This window comes from Rutilus rutilus, assembly GCF_951802725.1.
Source record: "Rutilus rutilus genome assembly, chromosome: 11".
NCBI classification, from domain to species: domain Eukaryota; kingdom Metazoa; phylum Chordata; class Actinopteri; order Cypriniformes; family Leuciscidae; genus Rutilus; species Rutilus rutilus.
In genome coordinates this window covers 30442777-30465753 of record NC_140216.1, presented here as the reverse complement: position 1 = coordinate 30465753, position 22977 = coordinate 30442777, and the positions used below count along the sequence as shown (strand labels likewise).

At 37.8% G+C, this 22977-nt stretch overlaps 1 protein-coding gene across 2 annotated transcripts; it reads right to left on the bottom strand.

The window, feature by feature from the left end:
• Positions 1-4584: 4584 nt before the first annotated feature.
• Positions 4585-22977, bottom strand: LOC311299416 (uncharacterized protein). Of its 2 annotated transcripts, none has more exons than XM_084422966.1 (6): positions 22834-22977; positions 17493-18602; positions 14393-15020; positions 8347-8597; positions 5900-6079; positions 4585-5823 (listed from the first exon to the last, which is right to left on the bottom strand). In XM_084422966.1, exons 2-6 carry the CDS (start codon positions 18291-18293, stop codon positions 5614-5616), a joined length of 2070 nt encoding a protein of 689 aa, XP_084279092.1. In that variant the 5' UTR covers positions 18294-18602; positions 22834-22977; the 3' UTR covers positions 4585-5613. The 2 variants fall into 2 exon arrangements, with proteins under 2 accessions (XP_084279092.1, XP_084279093.1); XM_084422967.1 differs by having other exon boundaries at positions 4591-5823; positions 22932-22977.

The window sequence follows — 22977 nt, the reverse complement described above, 5'->3', positions numbered from 1 at the left end:
ACGACGCGTATTCCGCATCACGCCTTGTGACAGCTGTTCCGTCATAGCGCCTCGTGATGCGGGAATACCTTATTCGGCAAGGTTTAGGCTAGGATGCGAATTGTGATCGTGGGGTGGGACTAAGCGCATCCGATACCCACCGCCCATGATGCTCTGCGCGGGTGACCTTGATAGAGCATCAGCTGATGGGTGCTACCAAATGGATGCAGAGCCGGGTACCGCAAACTCCAAAAGATGCAGGGACGAGGCTTCGACTGACTGACATTCATTTGTAGAGTAAAAAAAGGATATAATAATTAGGTATACATTTTCTTCAACGTTCTTCTTTTTTAATCTACAAATTATCCGTAGAAAACAGCAGTGGACACATCCCATTGTTTATTCAGGCCTCAAAAAGGCCTCACGTCATAGCAGTATCAAATTCTGCAGTACAACAGCCCAAATTCTACTGCAGGAGTCACAAGACTTCTCTGGATGATGTTTTAAAACTGCAAGATTGCACCACTTTATAAATGTCATTTATGTGCACTGTCCAAACTATGTACTGACTTAAATCCACTTGACATTAAAAAAAGCGATATATAAGGAGAGACTGGGCTAGTTGTCATACTTTTTTAAAGGGAGGATACATTTTCTTTCTTTTTTTTAAAGTTAATTAATGTGTAGGCACATACACAAACTATGTTTAAGTATTGGTTCGTTTTTGAACATTTCCACTGTTTACCCAGGAGATAAAAAAAAAAGCTGCATTTGAAACATCTGTGTTTAAAACAGCTTTTAAGCGTTAAGCCTGTGTTGTAAAAGGGAACAAAAAGGGGGACAAAAATCAACATAATTGGGCTACAACACATGTGACAACTTGCCCCAAAAATTAATGTCACAACCTGCCGCGACCTAACAATTATAACATATATCCTTGTCCTACAAACATAATTAAACTTTTATAATTGTTTTTTAGACATGCAGTCAAGTATAGATATTTTATGTTCATTAAGTTTGTTGCTATTAAGTATTGGGGTAAGGAATATTGTCCCATATTTTTAGATTTGCATTTAATGAAACCAGATTTTTTTTTTCTAAATACATAATTATATTGATTACTTAAATTTATGACATATTTTCATAAATAAGTAAAATGGGCATATAAAGTGAAAAAGAAGAAAAAAAATCTTCAATATATGTTTGTACAAGAAGTGTTCAGCCACGTCATAGGATGGGATTTCAATAAAGATACTTTTCTGCCATCCTCAGTACACAATGTGGAACTGCACCATTCGAGCTTGTATAAAGGTGACTTGACTTGTAATTCAATAACACTTTAATAGTGCATATGTTATACACTGTAAAAAAATTCTATCCCTCCCAAATCAAAAATTTCAAGTGACCGATAACATCTAAATTTTTCAATTGGCCCAAGTGAAATTCTGTAAATTATAAAATTGAATTTACAGATTTTCACTTGGGCCAATTGAAAAATTTAGATGATATCGGTCACTTGAAATTTTTGATTTGGGAGGGTTAGAATTTTTTTACAGTGTATAATTCTTACAGAAGTGTGCACATTTGTGAAGTCATTTCCATTGGCATATTTACTGGCAATAAGAATTAAAAATGCATTAGCGTCTTTGCGGCCTCTGCGGTACTAACCACTTAAGGGCTTACTCTGGGAATAACACGGTTAATAACACTTTAGGCTATGCATTATCTATAGTTTCTATACTATATCCCAAAACACGACTAATTTGATAAAAAATGTGATTTTATATAATATACACAGTCATATATTGAAACCTGCTGTCTCCTTTTACAACACACATTAGAATGCGGAAGCCAAATCGATATTTATTCACAATCATCAATATATTTGCAATCATTTTGACTTGGCTTTCTCGTGTCCAGTTAGTTAGTCATATGCTATTTCTAAACCCTGAGACTGAGAGCTTTGAACCAAAATGCAAAGTAGAAAAGGAAAGGTCAGGCAAACAAAAGGCCATTTCTTATGCAAAGCCCTTTTTTTTTTTTTTTTTTTCATTTGCCCATTATTTTTAAACATGAGGAAACCTCTGCTGTGGATATACGTATGCAGTAGAGTAATTGCTTTTTTTTTCCATTATGAATTTATTGATTCTGTGGAGAAATTGTGATATTCATTCCCTAAAAGTGACGAATGCAGTGATAAACGCATGCTTTGCTGATGAGGTTGTGAGAATACTGTCACAAAAGTGATGTGAAAGAATATTATAAAATATGATAATATAGATTATTTTACTTAATCCTTTATACAGACTGGAGGGGAAAGGGCTTTTGTTGCATTTCATTCTCTATAACACACAGACCCTCTTTGGGCCGTTTTTGCTGGCACCAGCTGGTGAGGTGATGTCCCCTGGGTGCCAGACCAGACACAATGCAACTGGTTATCTGCAATTTTGGGGTGTCTGGTCCCAAAATTTGCAGACGCTATGGATTATAGCTTCAATTTTTGGCTGTGAAGAACATTCTTTGTCATAAAGACCAAACGAATTTCTCATAGTTGAATCAAAAGCACAAGATGTGAGGAGATTTGTGATGTCTGTAATATAGTAAATTCTAATAAAAATGTATTTATATAATAATAATAATAAATAATTGTGTACTCAGCAAGGTTTTCCTTTAATAAATCATTTGTAACAAAAATGGAAGAAAAAAAAAATCACATTTGATTAAAACACAATGCTGAAATAATACTATAACCATACATTTATTGAAAGATTTTCATGAAACTGAACATTTTGATGAGTGGCTCTTTTTTGTAACTTTTGGCCCTCTAGCGGTTAGAAAACAAAACTGTATGCATTTTGCGGAAGAACATTGTTTTAGTGGTGTGCTTCGGCTCTGCATGACTGCGGATTAATATGACCCTTCACAATAGATAATGCTTTACAATCAACTCTGTTAGAGAGCTACATATGGCAATTTATATACCGTACTTAATAAAATACCTAAAAAAAGCCAAGCCACTGTTGATTCTCGTTTGTCTGTGCATTCCTTTTTGCAAGCAGACTCTCCTCTGTTCAGTGTTTTTAAAAACGTGTGATTCCCCGGAAATTCAAAATTTAGCGTCATGTCAACCTTTCTCTCACAAGTTGTGACAACTAACCTGTGCCACTCCCACACCATACACGCGTCAACACTGTAAAAAAATATTGTTGGTTTAACTTAAAAAAGTAAGTTACCTGGTTGCCTTAAAATTTTTAGTTCATTAAAATAAAAAAAACGAGTTAATACAATGAAGGAGATTGGTTTAATAAATAGCAACTCAAAATATTACATTATCTTAACCACATTAATTATCTAAGTTGATTTGACAAAAGATAAAAAGTTTTGATAACAAATCATGAAAATATTATAGCCTATTTATGGATATGACGAGACCCGCACTGGCGAGCGATGCATGTACGCAAGTTACCTGCGAAAACCATCCTGACCGGTCTAAAATAGAAACATTTATAATAGGCTTAGAATAAGGGTATTAGACAAGAAGGAGTGATTTATTGACTCTTTGTTAAAATCTCATTAACCAAAGTTTACTGCACTTTTTCTTTAATTGCTGATGAAAAACAAAACAAAAAACAAAACGATTTAAAACCAATTGCCATTTAAGATATCAAAAATTAGATCAACTATTAACTAGTATTAAAAATATTAAAAATGTTAGATTGCTTTATATTTCTCATACTTGCGTAAACAGATGAAATCTTGAAATTTGAAATAGAATCAGTGGAATCATGTTTTTGAAATTCCACGTCAAAGACATCTTTTAAAAATAATAATAATAAACACTTTGATTAGTTCAAAACCATTACTTTATTTACAAATAATTGAATACATGCTTGTCTCAAGTTAAGCTTGTACATTTTGGCTTACAGGCATTAAAGACATGCCCAAACATATTGTTAATAATGAGTAAAAATATGATATATACATATAACTGCTATATACACCAATTATATTAGAAAGATGAAAGGAAAAAAAAAACAAAGAAAAAAAAACTAATTAGTGTATTTGGATACAGATATACACCAAAGGCGAAGATAAGCAAATGCATACATAAAACTGACCAGTCAGGTTAGACGATTATCTAACTGGTAAATCTGTAAAGTCTCCTTTGGTAGGAAGGGTGGGGGGTGGGTTACATAAAAAGTCAGGCTATCTCTGGGATGTACATTTGGCCATCTATTTAAAAAAAGTTTGAAACAATAAATGGGTTTTTAAATAGTGAAAATGCGTAATCTATAAATGCCTCCAGATTGTAGGTTAAATTCACAATAAGAAGAAGCATTTTAATAAACAACTGGAGGTATGAATTCTGAGAAGGGTTCATACATCCAGACTAACACATTTCCTAATGAGACACCATTCGGTTTTTGGACCAATGAAATTTCACAGTAGGCAGGAAACACTGCATATTAAAAAAAAAAAAGTTCACTGCCCCATATGACACAAAACAATGTATATATATATATATACACAAGTGAAACCTAATGCTTAAAACCATATTGTACTTAAGTTCATTAATCAATAATGAAACACAGATCTGTTCAATGTCACTTTTCAGAAATGGCTACAGCACATGCCTTTATCCAATAAAAAACAAAAAAACAATTCACAGAATAACAACTGCAACGTGCAACCAACTTTACATTCACTGTGATGTACTCTTTATATAGATTTCTTCAGATAGGCTACAGATGTGCATGTGTTTAAACACAAAAAGTGCATTAAATATTATGAAATCGAATAGCAAGAGAGAGATAGAGAGAAAAGAGAGATAGAGTCTAAATGAGACTGCTCTTCAGCTCTTTAATCCCCTTTAAGCTATGTTGCCATGGACACCTCACTGTTTTCTTTCAGCTCCTAGTTTTCTGGCATGTGCGTACTGTATGTAAACCCATACCAGCAGCCCACCTGCCCACAGACATCACTTGTCATTATACGTATGAAAAAATACCATCTTTTCCAACTCTTCAAACATCTAATCTAACCTGCACATTTTTCGTCTTTCAATAATACAAATTTACATTACATGCATTAAAAAAAAAATATTACATGAGCAGAATTTATTCTTGATTTTCAAGACTAAAAGAGCACCTCAGGTTATAAGCTACACTGAAGTCCTGGCTTATAAAAATGTAGCATAAATGAAATGTAGGCCTTTAAAACTCACTGCTGCCCCCATGCTGCTAGAGCGAATACAAATGGGTCTAACCAACCAAAGAAAAGGAAAAAAGTTTGCAAATGTGTAATTCACTTGACATTGTACAGATATAAAAATAGTCCACATGGTCTCGCCTTTTTTTTAATAGTACATGTCAACTGTAATTGATTGCTGTTTTTGCACGTTTATACTAAAGTAGTGATACTGAAGTGCTTTAAGTAGTGTCTGGAAGTGAACCAAAAACACAGAATGCAGTCTGTTGACATCCTGAGCGTTTATCGATTTGCAGTGTGTCATTTTTAGACGCTTAAACTAATAAAGTGCTTAGTTAATTGAGCAGCTGTAGTACGAGTCCAGATTCATAACTGTCCACCTTTCCAGCTGCAGGTTAAGCAGAGGTGGTCTTTTTGGTTAGATCCTTAATGACAAGGGTCGAACGGATACTTTGTGACACCTCCGTGGAGTTCCACCATGGACTCGCCCCAGGTGATGACGTCGCCGGTGAGGTGGCTGGAGCAGGATGCTTGGTCGTAGATCTCGGTAGAGGTGAGCATACGCGACCACAGCTGCAGATCCGACATCTCGCCCACAAAAGACTGTGTGGCGTCGAAACGGCCGCCCAGAGTGTCCTGGGTACAAAAGAGTCGGGTGTTAGTTAGTGCGAGTGTGTTTTGATTCACTTAGGTTTGATTCTTTGAGATGTACCTGTTCCTGTCCCAGGATAAAGACTCCTCCTGGTTTAATCGGATGCCAGGGGGACAGATTCTCTCCAGAGCCCCTTTTCACACCGTCCTGATAAGCCTCCCACATGCCATCACGTGTGGACCATGTTACACAGAGGTGGTGCCACTTACTGTCCGTCAGAGAAATAGGAAGAGTGACTGCCTGCAAGAGGGCAAAAACAGAGTACATTTTTAAACAATACAGCAATTGTTTTGTTAGTATAGTAGATGGAATTCTGTCTCACGTTTTTTTTTTATTAACTACTGTTGTGCCCTAGTTCAGTTTTAATCCTTGTCTGATGATGGAGATTAACAAATTCTGACCTGATAAACATTTTCTCTTGCAATATTTCAGTATACAGTATACCGTTTAAAAGTTTGGGGTCGGAAGATGTTTTTAAAATAAGTTTTTTTTTTATGCTTACCAAGGCTGCATTTATTTGATCAATACAGTAAAAACAGTAATATTATTACATTTTAAAATGACCGTTGTCTATTTTAATATATTTTTTAAATGCCATTTATTCTTGTGATGGTAAAGCTGAATTTTCAGCAGCCATTACTCCAGAATTCAATGTCACATGATCCTTTACAAATCATTTTAATATGTTGATTTAGTGCTTAAGAAACATTTCTTATTATTATTAATGTTGAAAACAGTTGTGCCGATAAATATATATTTTTTGTGGGAAAAGTAATACATTTTCAGGATTCTTCGATGAATACAAAGTTCAAAAAGAAATGTTTATTTTAAATGGAAATCTTATGTAACAGTATAAATGGTTTTACTGTCATTTTGGTTAATTTAATGCATTCTTGCTGAATAAAAGTATTCATTTCTTTAAAAAAAAAAACATACTGACCCCAAACGTTTGCACGGTACTGTATGTCCCATGTTGTCTGTCAGTTGTTTAGAATCTGAACTAGCAATTCTTGTCAGAGTGCTATAAATGAGTAAAAAAAAAAAAAAACTAATATATATATATATATATATATATATATATATATATATATATATATATATATATATATATATATATATGCAAAGCTCTCTCTTCCTCTTGGCTGCCCAGCCATTGCATCATCCTGCCTAATTAATTAATGGCTTATCCTTGGTTGACGTGTGAATTTGACTGTTCTACTGTTTTTTTTAAAAACCGAACCAACTAATATTAACATGCCTAAGACTTTTACACAGTACCGTATATGGACAACTCGCATATAAATAACAAGCATAATGGTCGGAATTAGGTTGTGATCCAATCCGGATCATCCAGACAGCTCACTCACTGACTGTGATTTATTTCAAAAGTTTCTCCATAAAACAGTAACAGGATATTTTCAGACTGATCTCATGAAATGGCGTATGACACGTCAATTCGTATTTCCATTTTTGGCGTGCTATCAACACGCATAATCGCTTTTCAGCGTGTTTATCAACGCCGTTGACGTAACGTTACATTACTGTATAAATATGACCTACCCCAACTCCGTCCCTAAACCTACCCGTCACTGGGGTTAATACCATTCCCCTACCATCCTAGGAAAAAAAATATCGATCCCCAGATGTAGATATACATTTTGCTCCGTTTCGCTCGGACATTTAACGGCGGACACATACACGCGAAATAACGGCGTAGACATACACGCGGAAGATGACGGTTCGTTTCGGCGTGAACATACACGCGGATAGCTCAAAATGCGTGTAGATAACACGCCACTTGACTTGAAAGTGGCGTGTATGTTTACGCAAAGTCATGATGTCATGTTGATATTTAAAAAAAAAAAAAAAGAGAGAGAAATAGACCCATTTGGATATTTGCAATCATCAGTTGCAATCTGTTTGCAACAGAACATTAATTTGCAATCTTTAACTTCTCATTAAATGTTTATATTTTGCTTGTATACCTTAACAAAGTTCCCTTGTGGAATAGTCTGCACTCTGACAAACCTCATCATTATTGCTTAGTTGTAAACAGTTTAGTTGACAGCATGTAAACAGTCATTGACAGAAGAGGCCTGTCTTGGTTCGGTTTTTTAAAAAAACAGTAGAACAGTCAAATTCACACGTCAACCAAGGATAAGCCATTAATTAATTAGGCAGGATGATGCAATGGCTGGGCAGCCAAGAGGAAGAGAGAGCTTTGCAGACTGTTGCAATGGCAGGACAAGGTCATCAGCAGTGTAAGTCTGGTGATCCCTTTTCCAAACTGTGTTGTCTAGCATTTTAATACAATGCATTTTATTAGCTATTTTGTCCAATGTTATGACATATTTGATTTTACTGTATCTATTTAAATACACTTCTAAATTATAATGGTTTTTGTTTGTTTGGGTTTAGTTTTTTTTTGGATTGTCTGTGTTTTGCAAAACCAGGACATTAATCTTTCATTACACAATCCCTGTTTTATAATTAGGTGATTTCTTTACCTTGTCATTCACCAGCAGCTCCATGGGATTGTTGCCCCACTCAATCAGGACAAGCTCATTGGCCTGGCCAGGGACAGAGTAGGAGAACGGTGTTCCGATCCCAGGACCTGAGCCCCCTTTCAACCAAAGGCAGACTGTGAGGGCGAAGATCTCACTCAGAAGCGTGCGTTTGATTCGCCCATACATGTAGTTGGTGCGCATCGGGAAGCCAATCTGAAAAGCGTCAGGATTTTTGGGTTTCTTATTTGGACCTGTTGGTGAAAATAAAGAAATGATAAAACAGGATCTCATTTCTCTGCAGCATAACATATAAAAGCTCAACTGAAATCTTCAAAAGACAGTTGAAGACAGATCTCCTAGAAGACTATTTAACCTGTTCAGAACATGAAAAATAATACCATATAAAAAATTAGACCTACTTAAGTTCCCTATGGAGAGTACTCAATGCTGCATCAGTTGCTGACACTATGAGAACGCCTTCAGTGTGTGCCGGTGTCTAAAGCACGTGTAAAAAATATGACAATTCTATTGGCCAAGGACGTCATGTGACATCACTCAGCGTGCCGACATGACTATAAAAGGGCGACTGCGTTAGACTTCATCGGCTTCTTTGTCTTCAAGAAAAGCTCTGTGTGTAGTAAGTCTTATTTATTATCTGTCTCAACGATTATTAGGATGACAAGCAAACATGCATTTAGAAAGTGTGCATCGCCGTGTCCCCATTTCATTATGGGTGACAGTCACACAATATATGTTTCATTTGTTTAGGAGTGGAGCACACAATGTCTGCTTTTGAAGCTGGCTGTGTTCACTGTGATTGCTTCACAGTGAAGAAGCTCCACTCCCATCTGGCTCTCTTTACGAGGGAAGGGAGCCAGTCAACTGTGCCTCACGGTTTGGTGACTCAGATCGTGGAGGTCACAGGTGGAGCTATCGTAGGCATCTGAGATATGTGCATCCCTTTCTTGGATTTCAAACGCTATCTCCAAGGCTCTCAGTCTGGATCAGGAAGCCCGCTCTGCGGCCTCTTCTGATTAATCTGAAAGCATATTATTGACTAGATCTGAGGAGTTAGATGTGGAGGGAGTTAAAGCCGGACATTATATCTACCGCCTCCTCTCGTGGCCCCTCGTATGAGGAGTTGCTGGAAGTGATGACCTGTACCACGGCTAGACTCAGTCTAGACTGGATGTTGGAAAAGCAGGAGGTCGTTCAGGGCAGACTAACTATTACTCATGGGCCATCGATGCTCTCATAAGCCTTCCATTTCTTTCCGATCTCCATGAGGAGTTGTCGAGATTGTGGGAGAAACCATCAAATTATTTGAATGGACCAAGGATATGTGAAGATGCCCCAGGTAGAAGAGGTGCTTGCTAGCTACCTCTCTTCTGGTGCGGCATCTTCACTGAAGGCTTCGGTCTTGTCATCCAAGCCGTGTCAGACCACCTTGCGGCTGGTGGGCAAGGCCTATGCGGCGGAGGGTCAGGCCAGTGCAGCCTTGCACACAATGCAGGTTGCAGGTGTACCAGGCTGACCTTCTCAAGGACCTGGATCATGTTGAGGGATTGGCACCTGAGGCAGTCCTGGAACTCCACAGGGCCACAAATCTTGACCTCCATGCCATGAAGCAGACGGAACATGTCATTGGCCAATTTCCAGCTGTTAATGTTGCCACAGAGCAGCATCTGTGTCTGAACTAAACAGGGATGGAGGAGAAGAAAACATTTCTGCTTGATGACCCAATGTCACCCTCTGGCCTCTTTTGCACTGCTGTTGATTGGGTAGTTGAGAGGTTTAGAGAGGCAAAATGTTATTTCTGCGGTATTCCAGAGATTCAACCCTCGCTGTGACCAGGGTCCATCACCCCCCCGTAGCCTTTCTCTGACCCACTGCCAGGGACTAGTTTCTTGTAGGAACTAGGAGTCAGGGATTGAGGTGGCGTACCTGAAGAAGGTCTGTGGACTCAAAGCCTTGAGGTCCTGCACTAGGTCTCCTCATATGAGGAGGCACATGAGTGGCTAAGTTGAGCAATCATGAGTTATCATTTCCTTATGCGACACCCACTCTATCCCTCCATCCAGCAGGATAGCTGGAGTTTGTGTTTTGAGCAGGCACTTTCCCATGAAAGAGTCAAGTGGCAGATTTACAGACAGGTCAGTGCCATATTAAAAACTGAGACCTGTACTTTATCACCCTCTCCAACTGGGGACAAGAAACAGATATAGACAATGTCTGTTCAGTCCTCTAGGTAAATGCTGTTCATTATAGACATCCTGCTGACAATTCATTTGGAGGCGGTGTAAACACTCTTCCCAGATGGAGGGAAGCGATGTGGGCAGTGTTGACAGAGCAGAAAATGAACTTCATCGCCATTGGCGTCCTACTCTTTCATCTGTTGCCCCCTGCAGTACATTATCATTTGGAGATTTAAGTATATCAACCGCTTCCCTAAAGGTCTGCAAGGAAGGAGACAGAGTGTGTGGACTGTATCACTAATGAGTGTGAAAATGAGTGTCCTACTTTTTCATCTGTTGCCCCTCCAGTAATCAAGTCAACTTTATTTATATAGTGCTTTACATATACAATTAAGAATGTTTTATTGCAGCTTTACAGTGATAAACAGGAAAATAGTGTTTCAATGACGCAAAAAGAATGCAATTATGCTGTAAAGCAGCTCTAAAATGACAACAGTAAACAGTCATTAATCAGTTGAAATGCAGTTCAGTTCTCATCCAACAGTGTCAGTGCATTTAAGACAATAATATTGCAGAATATTAAGAGTCCCCAACTAACCAAGCCAAAAAGCCATCATTTCGAGCCTATAGTAGGAGATCGAGCAAGCTCTCCCGAGAAATAAAAGAGCTCTGGGAGTTTTCACAGACAAGAGTGTTCGTTGTGACGTCAAGATGAAACATTAGCATATTGCCCATTTATTGTGCAGAGACCAGGGAAAACTTGAACCCCCTCAGACGCTGTGCTCTACAATGTGAAGGTAAAGCCAGTTTTTTTTTCACTACCCAAGGACGAGCATGTGTAGAATCAGTGGTTAAAATGAATCTTTACCATGATATCACAGCAGTATAATCCTAAACTTTTGCTGTGTTCCCTTTATTTTACTGACGACTGCTTCTCAAATCTCGGAGTTCAATGCAGGATTTGCAAACCGCTTGCTCTTGAAAGATGGTGTTAAAAATACTTTTTTACTTTTATATTGTGTAGGTCTCCAGCTAACTGGTTAACTCACATTATTACTGTCTTACTGAAATTCTTCTGCTAATCAGTTGTGGGCCACTGTTACCTAAAATTGTGTCTATTAATGCAGATTGTCTGTCTTTCTTACTACTTTGAGGAAAGATTAAGCATGGAGCAAGATCTGTTTTACCAGCGTTTATGTTACATCAGTCATTCACACTAGAGCTCGGCTAATGTATAGATTGCATACATGAACTGTTATTGTTACAGTTTCCACGTGTTCACCGCAATATATTAGAAAAATACTAGTAACTAATACAAGTAAAATAATCGGTTTGTTGATGGACATGCACTTGTTCATGCTGATGGTGAGGAATTGACCCTTCGCTAAGCCCCGCCCTCCTTAGTTACTGTTGCTACGCCTGTCAAGCTTTTGCGCCTGGCACGTCTATTACAGTATGTATGCACCGGTTTCAGACATTCCCAAGGAGATAATTAGTCATTTTTGGCGAACAGGTGAAAATCTGAGAGAGCAAGACAAAAGGGACTGCAGTATGCATTCGAGGGATATATCCACGACATAATATGCAAACGATTAGAGAATAATTTCATACGCTGACCATTCAAATGGGAAACACACAAATTGAGGAACAGCTATGTGCGTGCACAGCAGGGTGAGTGAAATTTGAAAATCTAATATTTATAAATCAAACAGCTTATCCATAAGTATTGTGGAATAAACACAAGACATTAGCCTGACCACTTTGCAATGATAACATTCTCCCGCTTATATTTTTAGTGCGCCAGGCTACAGCTCACACGTCGTGGGTCACATAAGTGACTAACGTTACTGTTATGAACTGATTAAGTTTGCATACCAACCTTTTCCTTGGAGATCTCCGGCAAGCCCCCTGATGTTCCCTCCTTTTACTAACTACCTTTTACTTATACTAGAACTAACACCGGGAGAGTCGCGATCGGATTGGGGTAGCTACTAGTTTAGCCGTCGATTAACAAAATGCTGAAATATATTTTTAAGTAACGTTAAGTTATGTCAGTGAGCCTCCGTCTTGCCTTTAATCACACTGCTTGATCCACGAGCTGGACAATAACTTTATTCTAGAGCTGCTATAAAGCCAAAACACTTTACTTTTAATTTCCTATTATCAATGTAAAGCTGCTTTGGAACAATCTACAATGTTAAAAACGCTATATAAATGAAGATGACGCCCGGCATTTCTCCTCTTTGGTTTTAGGTTTCGGGAAGGGAACAAAATCCACCACCCGTCCAAACTTTTAGGATACCGGGTATCAGATTTGCACAATCCATACGCATAACGCTTGGGCATGTTTCCCTCGCTCGAAAGCTTGCCAGACCTCCCGCGCCTAGTTACGGTTGCTAAGCCACGATTGGCCAGTGGCGGTTTTCGGGCGTGGCTTAGCGAAGGGTCAATTACAGTTGCAACATCTCATAATGTACCTCAAACTGAGTAGTGTATCACTGAGAAACGCCCTGCTCGAGCCGTCCTTGCAATGGAGGTTCGGAATAACTAGTTCTTCCAATGTTTCATCATCGGACTCGCGCTTGGATTGATATGGTAAAATTGATGTCATTGTTCATTACTGTGTTTAGCTTACGGTGTAAGCCTCAGGGCAAGCAGAGATGACGTTGTTATGGCAATGGGCGTTTTTGTTTCCCGACGTGTGCGCTGTACGCAGTAAACCAATCACAACAGACTGTGCTGTCCAGCCAACCAGAGCAGAGTAGCTTGCGGAAAGGAGGGATTTAGAGAGATTGATTCATCTGACGAGTCGTTTGAGAATTATTGAAAATGTGGTGATGTGCAAATGTATATTATGAGGAAATTAAACCGTTTTTTGACCTTTGATGCATGTAAACCTGTTGTAGGAGACTCCAGAACAACTTTAGGAAACTTTAAAATAGCATAATAGGGGCACTTTAACCAACGTTTAAGTCATTATCTTTACGTCTTTGAAATACATGCTGTTAATGAAAACACTGCTGAATCATTTACAGTTACTGTAAGGATAAAAACAATATTATAGCTATAACAAAATAATTTCATAACCACAGTGAATAACTGTAGCCTACATGACAAATTAAGTTGTATGTGCATGCCTTACAAAGCATAAATCTGAATCCAGATTTCAGAAGAGTTATTTTGACATTTCAAATACAAATGTTGAGGTGTCTCATCCATCAGCTGATCTGATATTCACTACTATAATAAAGATGAACATAACTTTTAATAAGCAGGGTAAATTCCCAACTTTACACAAAGGCACGGTGGCTTCAGTTCATGACGTCATGAGCAAACCAGTTACAGTTTCCACAAAAATGATAATATAGAGAATCATTATTGATAATTGAGCACCAAATCAAAATATGATAATAATTTCTGAAGGATCATGTGACACTGAAGCCAGTAATGAGGCTGAAAATTCTGCTTTGCCATTAAAGGAATAAATTAAATTTCAAATATCTTAAGTACAGTTCTTTTAAATTGTAATAATATTTCACAATATTAATGTTTTAACTGTGTTTTTGATCAAATAAACAGCCTTTGTGAGCATAAGATTCTTCTTTTAAAAATATAAAAAAATATTAATTATTCCAAACTTTTGACCGGTAGTGTGTATATAGACATATATACACATGCATATATTCCCCTCAAAAAAAATTCAATATATATTTGGTTAGGACAAAATTACAAAAACCATTACAAACCATCAAAGATTGGACCTTAAGTTTGAATGGTTAAATACAAATCTAAGATTCTGCACAAACACTTCTCTAGAGTTGTCCTATACACTACTTATTAGGGCATATCACCTGGTTCTGGAGTCTTGTGGTGAAGGTTACTCAGCACTGCATCTAGCTTACTGAGGGCTCCACGGACAGGCGCTCTTGGCCCAGTTGGCTTGAAAGAGGTTTGTGGATGATGGACATGATCATCATTTCCATGGCGTCCATCATCATGGTGACCATTGCCATGATGGCCATCATCATGACGATCATCATGGTGGTTGTTGTTGTGGTGGTTGTCATGATGATCATCATGGCCATTTTGATGATTGTCATGGTGATCATCATGGTGGTCGCTGTGACGTTCATAGTGATAATTATAATGGTTGTTACGATGGTTGCTGGAGTGATGGTCATCGTGATGGTCATCGTGATGGTCATCGTGATGGTCATCGTGATGGTTTGCCTGGTGGTTATCGTGGTTATCGTGATGGTCATCGTGGTCATCGTGATGGTCATCGTGGTGGTTATTGTTGTGGGTATTATGGTGGTCATCATGGTCATGATGATCCTCATGATGACCATATCCATGATGGTTTTCATGGTGGCCGTAGTGACTGTCATAGTGATGATGGAGCTGTTCTTCCAGTGTGTTGATTTTGCGCTGTAGGAGGTCTCTCAATGAACTTGAATAGGAACTGGATGAATTTCTTGCCTATAAGAACAAAAATGAAGACAATAAACAACAGTATACAGTTTTGGCAAGATTGTAAATACAATGTTTACAATTCAATGATAAAAATATATAATGCGGTTTCTTGAAAACTGGGTAACCGCACAACACCGACTCACAATCTCATGCAAATATATGCTTAATATAATATAATAAATATAATAATATAATATTTGTTTCACATAAATCTACACATATTTTCAAATGTTTCATTTTATAAATCAAAGGCTAAAATTATAGATGGCAATTCAACCAGATACATAGCACACCATGTTTTTAACAACAGACCAAGTATATTGTAGAGTAAAAAAACGTTTTAATCATTAACATTCAATATACACAACCACTGACAAATTTGGGGTCAGTAAGATTTTTTTTTTAAATACATTAATTATTTTATTTAGCAATGACACATTAAATTGATTAAAAAAGGGACATTAAAGACATTTACAATGTTACAAAATATTTATATTTCAAATAAATGCTGTTCTTCTGAACTCAATTCATCAATGAATCATATAACAGTTTCTAAAAAAGTATTAAGCAGCATAAGAAATGTTTCATTAGCACCAAATTAGCTTTTTTTTTTTGAAGGATCATGTGACACTGAAGACTGGAGTTATTAAAAAATTCAGCTTTGCCAATACAGAAATAAATTTCATTTGGAAATGTATTAAAATGGAAAACAGTTGTTTTAAACATCAAATAAATGCAGCCTTAGTGACATAAGCGACTTCTTAAAACATCTTACCGACCCCAAACTTTTGACCGGTAGAGTATTAATATACAGATGAGTGTTATGACATCACAAGCCAGCCCCTCCTTCACTGTCAGCTTCTTTCCTTTGATAAGTCGTCGCAAATCCAGCTTTACCAGCATTCTGCGCTTAATGGCTCATCAAAGCAGATGGGGCTAATTGCTGATGGCAGTAACTAGCACATTGTAGAGTGCCGTCACCAGCATGCTGTGTGTGCACTTCCTCTCCAATAAAGCTTGGAGTGATATCTAAGTCACTTTGGGAAATAGAAAGAACGTGTCTTGAGTTCTAAAGAACAGAGTTAAGTTAAAACTTGGATGAAATTTCTACAACTTCAAACCCTATGTCAGCAATTAATTACTGTACTACAGAACAATTAAAAAGGGAGAGTTTAATTGCATATCATTAGTTTAACTGAATACTATACTCAATAATAGTGTCACATGGTGGCTTGTTTATAGTTCTAAGTGCATTGCAACCATGCTACTTGCGATGCGTTACTGTACTGTAGATAGTTTGTTTTTCATCTTATGTGTTCTCTCAAGGGTAGGGATCTGGCTAATTTAATAAGTAAATCCTGGCTGGGCTGCCTAAACGGAAGACTGTTTTCAAGGATCTGTTGTTGGCACAGGAAGCCACCAAAGTATACTTTACAGAACTATAAATGAGCTTATGTCATCCTGAGAAGTATTGACATGCAGGATAACCCCTGCAAACAAAAATCCAAGCAGTTGAAAAATATCAAGAAATTTTAGAGAGTAATAATTTCCATGACTTTCCAAGAAGAAGAGAAAATACATATGCACTGCACACTACCGTTAAAAAGTTTGGGGTCAGTGAAGTTATATATATATATATATTTTTTTTAGGAAATTAAAACTTTTATTTGGAAATAATGCATTAAATTGCTCAAAAGTGACAGTAAAGACATACAAAAGATTTCAAATATTGTAAATGCTGCGATGTGATGCTAAATCTATTTATTACACGGGTCTCTGGACTGCTTGATTCCGAGGTGTGTTAATCCCCGATAACAACCATTTTCAAGAGCAAAACAGAATAACATAGAGCTCATCCGGGTATCCGTATCTAAGGCCTGCGAGTCTCCTGTGTCTCTCTTCTCACGCCACGGACTGTTTCATACAAAGGCAGCTGCTGCCATTTTCCGTCTCGGTTGTATTTTTTGATAGCATTGAAAATTAAATCGGAGGACTTCAGTATTAAAAGTACCGTAATATTGTTGCTGTGTTCATTGTTTTGCACACTGTAATGGACAATAAGATGATAAACAGGTAAGATTTCAAGACAGTTTCAAAAAAGCCCTGATCTCCCTGCTAGGGCTTATTCTTTGATAACAACCGGCTGGATGTACATTACCTTATTTATCAAAGAATCCTGAAAAAAAGAATCACAGTTTCCACAAAAATATTAAGAAGCACAACTGTTTTCAACAATGATAATAATAAGAAATGTGTTTTTTTTTTTTGCACCAAATCAGCATATTAGAATGATTTCTGAAGGATAATATGACAATGAAGACTGGAGTAATGATGCTGAAAATTCAGCTTTGATCACAGGAATAAATTACATTTGTAAATGTATTAAAACAGTTGTTTGAAATCTCACTGACCCAATCTAATGTGTTTAAATCAAATTACAGGCTTTACATTTCAGTTTAAGATTGTGAATCCACCCACCTGAAGATTTTCCAGCCTCTCCTTCAGGGCCTGCAGGGTCTTTCCAGTCTGTTCTGGGGAGAAGCCTCCATGCTTGCCCAGATATGGAGATTTCCCTCTGTGATGGTCACTGCGATGCCCGTTTAAAGGGAAATGTGGGTCAGCATGGTGGCCGTCAAAGGGGTGTGAGGAATGCTGGGAGTTGTGATGCGAAGGCCCATGATGGCTGTCATCATGATGTCCTCTCCCAAAGCTCTCGCAGAGAGTCAGTTTTGCCGTCAGTTCCCGAATGGTCTCTCGCTGATCCAAGATGGTCTCCTTCTGTCGCACAAGGCTCTCCCTCAGATGAAGGATGGTAGATTTGGCCTCATCGGATATGCCATGTCGGCTACTACTACTGCTGTGACTACTTGGCGGGCTGCTAACTGGCCCATGATGTCCATTCCCATGGCCGTTCCCGTGTCCATTGCTGTTTGGCCCATGTGAAGCTCCGTGTGAAGCCCCATGCGAAGCCCCATGGGAAGCTCCACCTGGTGTGAAACAACCAGGATCTGCATCTGCAGGGATAGGGATGCAAACAAGTTTGGGTTGCGTGCCCCAGTCATATTCCAAACCTGGCACGCTACTAACTGCAACCGAGGGCAATAAAAATAGGAGAAGAAGAAGAAAGAGGGAGCGAGAGGGTGGATACAGTCCTTGAAAAATCCCTCCCCAGTATATGTGTTCTGAGAAAGGCAGCGACATGATGGCATAATTCGTGTTTTTCGTCATCATCGTTTTCTTCTTCACAGCAGTGGGATGCGCACCATGAAAAGAGGTCATGCAGGGAGACCAATCAGGGGATTTAGAAATCCACAAGAAATGTCCAGAAAATGCATTGTTTGTTCTGTGTGTTTGTTTCTTTTTGTGAGCTCAAGAGTTTATTTCCACTGTGAACGGTTATAAATCCACCAATCGCAGGCATTCCAGTTGATAAATGTACATGTCTACAAAGCAGAGCAGAAGTAAGACCTGTTGACCGCTCTTTCACCCTGGGCAGTCTGACGAAATCTTTGGCACACCAGATCTCCAGTGTTTGGCGGTTATGAGTAATCCTTTAATTTCCGGATTCTGTTAGGCCATAGTGCATCCCTGCAGATTAGAAGACAAGATTTCACTCAGAATGAAGCTGGGACCTTTTTACAATGATTCTAATAAAACAAACGAGCATGTTTTTTGGGGGGCAGTAGTGGGATCACATATATCTCAGTTCTAATTACTGAGTCGATCAGTCAACACCATGGTCATGTTGAGCCAGACGCGGCCCTGAGGTGAATGACGCTAACAGCTGAAAATCCCCTCGGCTTTGTAATCATATTATTGTTACTTGAACTTGATGCAAATGATGAACGATGGCTTTCAAAATCATGTGAGCAGCCAAGCAATTTAAAAAAAGCCCACAGCCAGAGGTAGCTAATGAAGGATGCATAGAGAGAATCGCAAGCTAATGCTAGAAGTGAAGTGCTAGCAGAGGCAATATGAAGTTCACACATTGTCAAACAAAACAAATACGGAGACACAGCTCACTGTTAACTTCCCAAACATTGTTTAAAGTATCCCTTTTATGTATTTTTTCAAAATATACCCTTTCATGCAGTGTGTAATATAGCTGTCTGTGGATGCAAACGGTCTGCAAAGTTCTAAAGTCGAAAGTGCACGATAAATAAAGTTATTGTCTCCCAAAAGAAGGAATCGACTCTGATGGATGGATGGAGACAGATTAGCAGACAGACCGACAGATAGACATATAGACAGACAGATAGATAGATAGAAGCAAAAAAAAAAAAGAAGTAAAAATCTGCCATTTTTGACAGAAGAGGGTTAAAGAAGTTTAGATCTGGAAGAATCGGCCTAAGGATCTATTACGTCACAGGAAGGGGGATCTCACTGGTGTGTCCCCAAGGTTAACTGTCTAATTGGATCTAAGGATTAAAGGCCATGGTGGATTGGTTTGGTTGTAGTCTAGCGCTTGTGAGCCAGTTCAGAAGCACTCTACCTACATGTGGCCAGCAGTCTCCATAAGAGGCTTGCCCAAATGTGTTTCTCACGCTGCATGGCACGCCACCTCAGACATATCACTAGACACAGCTCATGGCATCCTCGTGTGACAGACAGAATGAGACAGAATGTGAAAAATCAAGGAGACTGCTAAGGACACTTTGCCTGTCAGCTTAGTTGGACTTTACAGACTAGTCAGCTGTATAATTAGGGTCCACCAGACCTCCACCAGGCGTGTTTCTTAGGGGCCTTTCACACAGAATTTTTCACAGTTCCTTAACACAAAGTTTATGGGGCAAAATGCAGAAACACTGTTGCTACAGACAAAGATGCCCATCTGAACATGCACCAACTTTAAAAAAACAGTGCGGATTAAATGCAAGAACACGAACATGCAGCACGTTTGACAGACATATATTCAAAGAATAAAAAGGAAAAATACATAAGATTTAATCAGTAAATTCCAGTGAAATGTGTGCTGCTTTGATAGTGGTGGCATTGATGATTTAAAGGCAGAGAAAATTCCTATTTTGTAAGGCATCAGACTTTCTTAATTCTTAGGAGCAGTCACTAACAACGCACAAGTGTATTTGTGAATTGGGGTGTAAAAACAAATATTGCATCACAATAAGTGTAATTGTGATTGTCAAAATTTGGTAACTACATAGAATTTTATGAAGTTTAGTGACAACATGTTACAATGTTTACATTGTACAATGACTGGTAGTATACAGTTTTTATTATTGCTTGACAAAAATGTAAAGATTTCAATTCCATTCTTGTGATTTGATTCCGATTTTGATTCAATATTGACTAATTTGGATACATGTTTATTTTAAATTTTATTAAAAAAAAGAATCTCACCTAATGCTGTAAACATAGAGGGCCTAATCTGCTGGTATTATTAAAGGTTAAAAATAACAAATTAAATATAATGCAGTTTTTGTTATAATAACAATTATTTAACGGCATAAGTAAAAATATAATAAATATGTACTATAGTGCTCAGCAAAATCTCCTCTCAAGCTATTTTTTCTATTCAATTAACATGCTATGGTCATTAAATGGCTTTCCTGAGGTAAATGTAACGTTATGTGACATAATTGTTCTCCTGCTGTTATATATTGACCTCCTTCAGTGGTTGAAAAACACTAATTGGTCGATATTATGTATACTTTCGGTAAGTTGTACTGCATCTTTAAATAAAAAAGTAACAGATGATCGGTCCACGTGCACTTGAACTGAGGCGCTCAGCGATCTGTCACGTCACATTTACAAGCGCCAAACGTATTTTTGTCTGAATTTCGTAATAAAATTGACGGAATCTAAGAGCTGAGAATTAGTTTAATATTAAAAGCACCTCTTTGCTCCGCAATTTTTCTGTGCGTGAGAAAATGGATGTGTGGCGTGAGAGCGTGTGTAAAGTGTCAATTACGTGAGTCTCACGCTCAATGCGTGAGAGTTGGCAGCCCTGTCCACTTACACATCAGTCACTTAGAATTATTACATGTATTTTAAGAAGGAAACTACTGAAAGAATCTTAACATGGGCCACCACCAAGCGGATACATTTACTTTGTCTCAGGAATCGCACGATCACCTGTCCTGGTGTATCTCAACCTAATTGTATGGATACTTAAATTAATTTGTTGAATCATTCATAGTCTGTTGGCTAATTAAGAGTGTAATTAGATGAAGGGATGTAGACTGCTGCTAAGCTCCTTAAATCTGTCTGTATCATGTCACAAACAGATGTGATGGATGCACTTGTATACATGATCAGCTTCTTCTTCATTGAAATGCAATTCAACAAATCCCACCAAAGCGTCATTGCACTAGTCATTCCCGATTTCACCTTTTTAAATGAATTCACATATCTTTGAGGCATATTTTTTTTTACTGAGTTAAGAAATGGACATGGGTTGAGTGCATGCAAGCATTCGGAGATAGGCTAAAGGTTAAGGTTTTGGACTGACAGTAGACTAATGGTTAAAATTTCACCAACACACCAAAGAATGGTGAATCAGGAAGAGTAACGATTTTACTGTACCCTACTTCTCTCTGCAAACTGTTTCTAAGTTACTTTGGACCAAAAACAAATACAAAATAGCAAGAAACAGAAATGGCATCCAGCCACAGCAAGCTATTGGTTTAAAAAAATTAAAATAAATGACAAAATGGATGTCATTCTTGTTTGAAAACAAGAATCATTAGAGAGACCAAAAAGAGTTGACATCTGCAAGACTGATGGTTAAAATATTTGGATTCAGGCTAGCTTCGACAAAGAGGCAGTTCAGAAAAGGTGAATATTATCTTAAACACAGGTCAGATCAACCATACTATTCCACAAGACTACCTGGATGTTCAGTGTGCATTACTAGTTGCTTAAAAGACTGTTATTCTGGTTATATCAAATGCGAGGCAATTCCAAACTCCCTTAAGTCCAAGAAAACTTTCTTAACACTTTCCATAGAGCATTCACGTAACCATATTATGTTGTTCGTAAGCATTACTCTGTGCTCTCGTCTAATTTCACATTAACATGAGCACTGTAGTGTAAAATGTAACCAAAACCTAAAATAATCATCCACGGAGGGCATTGCTCAGAGTTTGTGACATTAGCAGGAACAGGTGTCCTTAAGACAGTTGAGATTTGTTCACCTAATGTATCAGGTCAAAGTACTTAATGAGGAACAGTGTCCTGTGTTGATGACATATTAAGTCTAACACGTCCAGTAACCACAAAAAAAAAAAAAAACTTCCATATTTACATAAGGAAGATGAAAACAGTGCTGTAGTTGTGTGTATATAGAGCGAGAAAATGGAGTGAGAAAAGACTAAACCTAACTATTATGTAATTGCAAGCAGCTCAGTGAAGCGAAAACGGAAAATGATACCATCGGTACTGAAAAATACTGAAAAGTCCTGTTAAAGTCATCAGACGATTCATTCAGTTATTTGCATATTCATTTGACAAGAATACAAATATAAAAACACTGTGTATTTGATAGGCATGACATATCAAATATGCATGCATTCTTCTACTAGAAGACATTTGCAAACTATTTTTAGCCAATATAATCAACATCTAAAACCTTCTCTAAGAAAAACAAACATAAAGGAAGAAATATATATTTGCAGATTTTCTCTATCAGGTTTTCCTAAAACCATATGGCTATTCTTGCTGAACAAAAGTTTTACTCATTACATCTGCTAAGTAAAATTCCTGCTGTGCAAAGCTAAATGAACATGAATCCTTCAGTTAAATGCCACAATTATATCACAGTCTCTAAACGACACTGATTGATGAAGAATCGGGACCATACCTGCTGATGTAAATTTGAATCACCTCCATCAGATAGTTGCCTATGAGTTTTGTATTTTTATTTATTTATTTTGGAGAGAAAAAAAAAAGGTCCCTCACCTGCAGTCAGTCACAGAGTTGAGGCAAGTTAGACTATTCCAAACAC

Excerpts from the sequence above, each read along its gene's own strand:
- LOC311299416 (XM_084422966.1), bottom strand. The coding sequence starts at position 18,293 with ATGACCTCTTTTCATGGTGCGCATCCCACTGCTGTGAAGAAGAAAACG. Across the intron at positions 15,021-17,492 it reads AGAGGCTGGAAAATCTTCAG|GCAAGAAATTCATCCAGTTC; the intron begins GTGGGTGGATTC and ends TTGTTCTTATAG. Across the intron at positions 8,598-14,392 it reads CCACAAGACTCCAGAACCAG|GTCCAAATAAGAAACCCAAA; the intron begins GTGATATGCCCT and ends TTTCACCAACAG.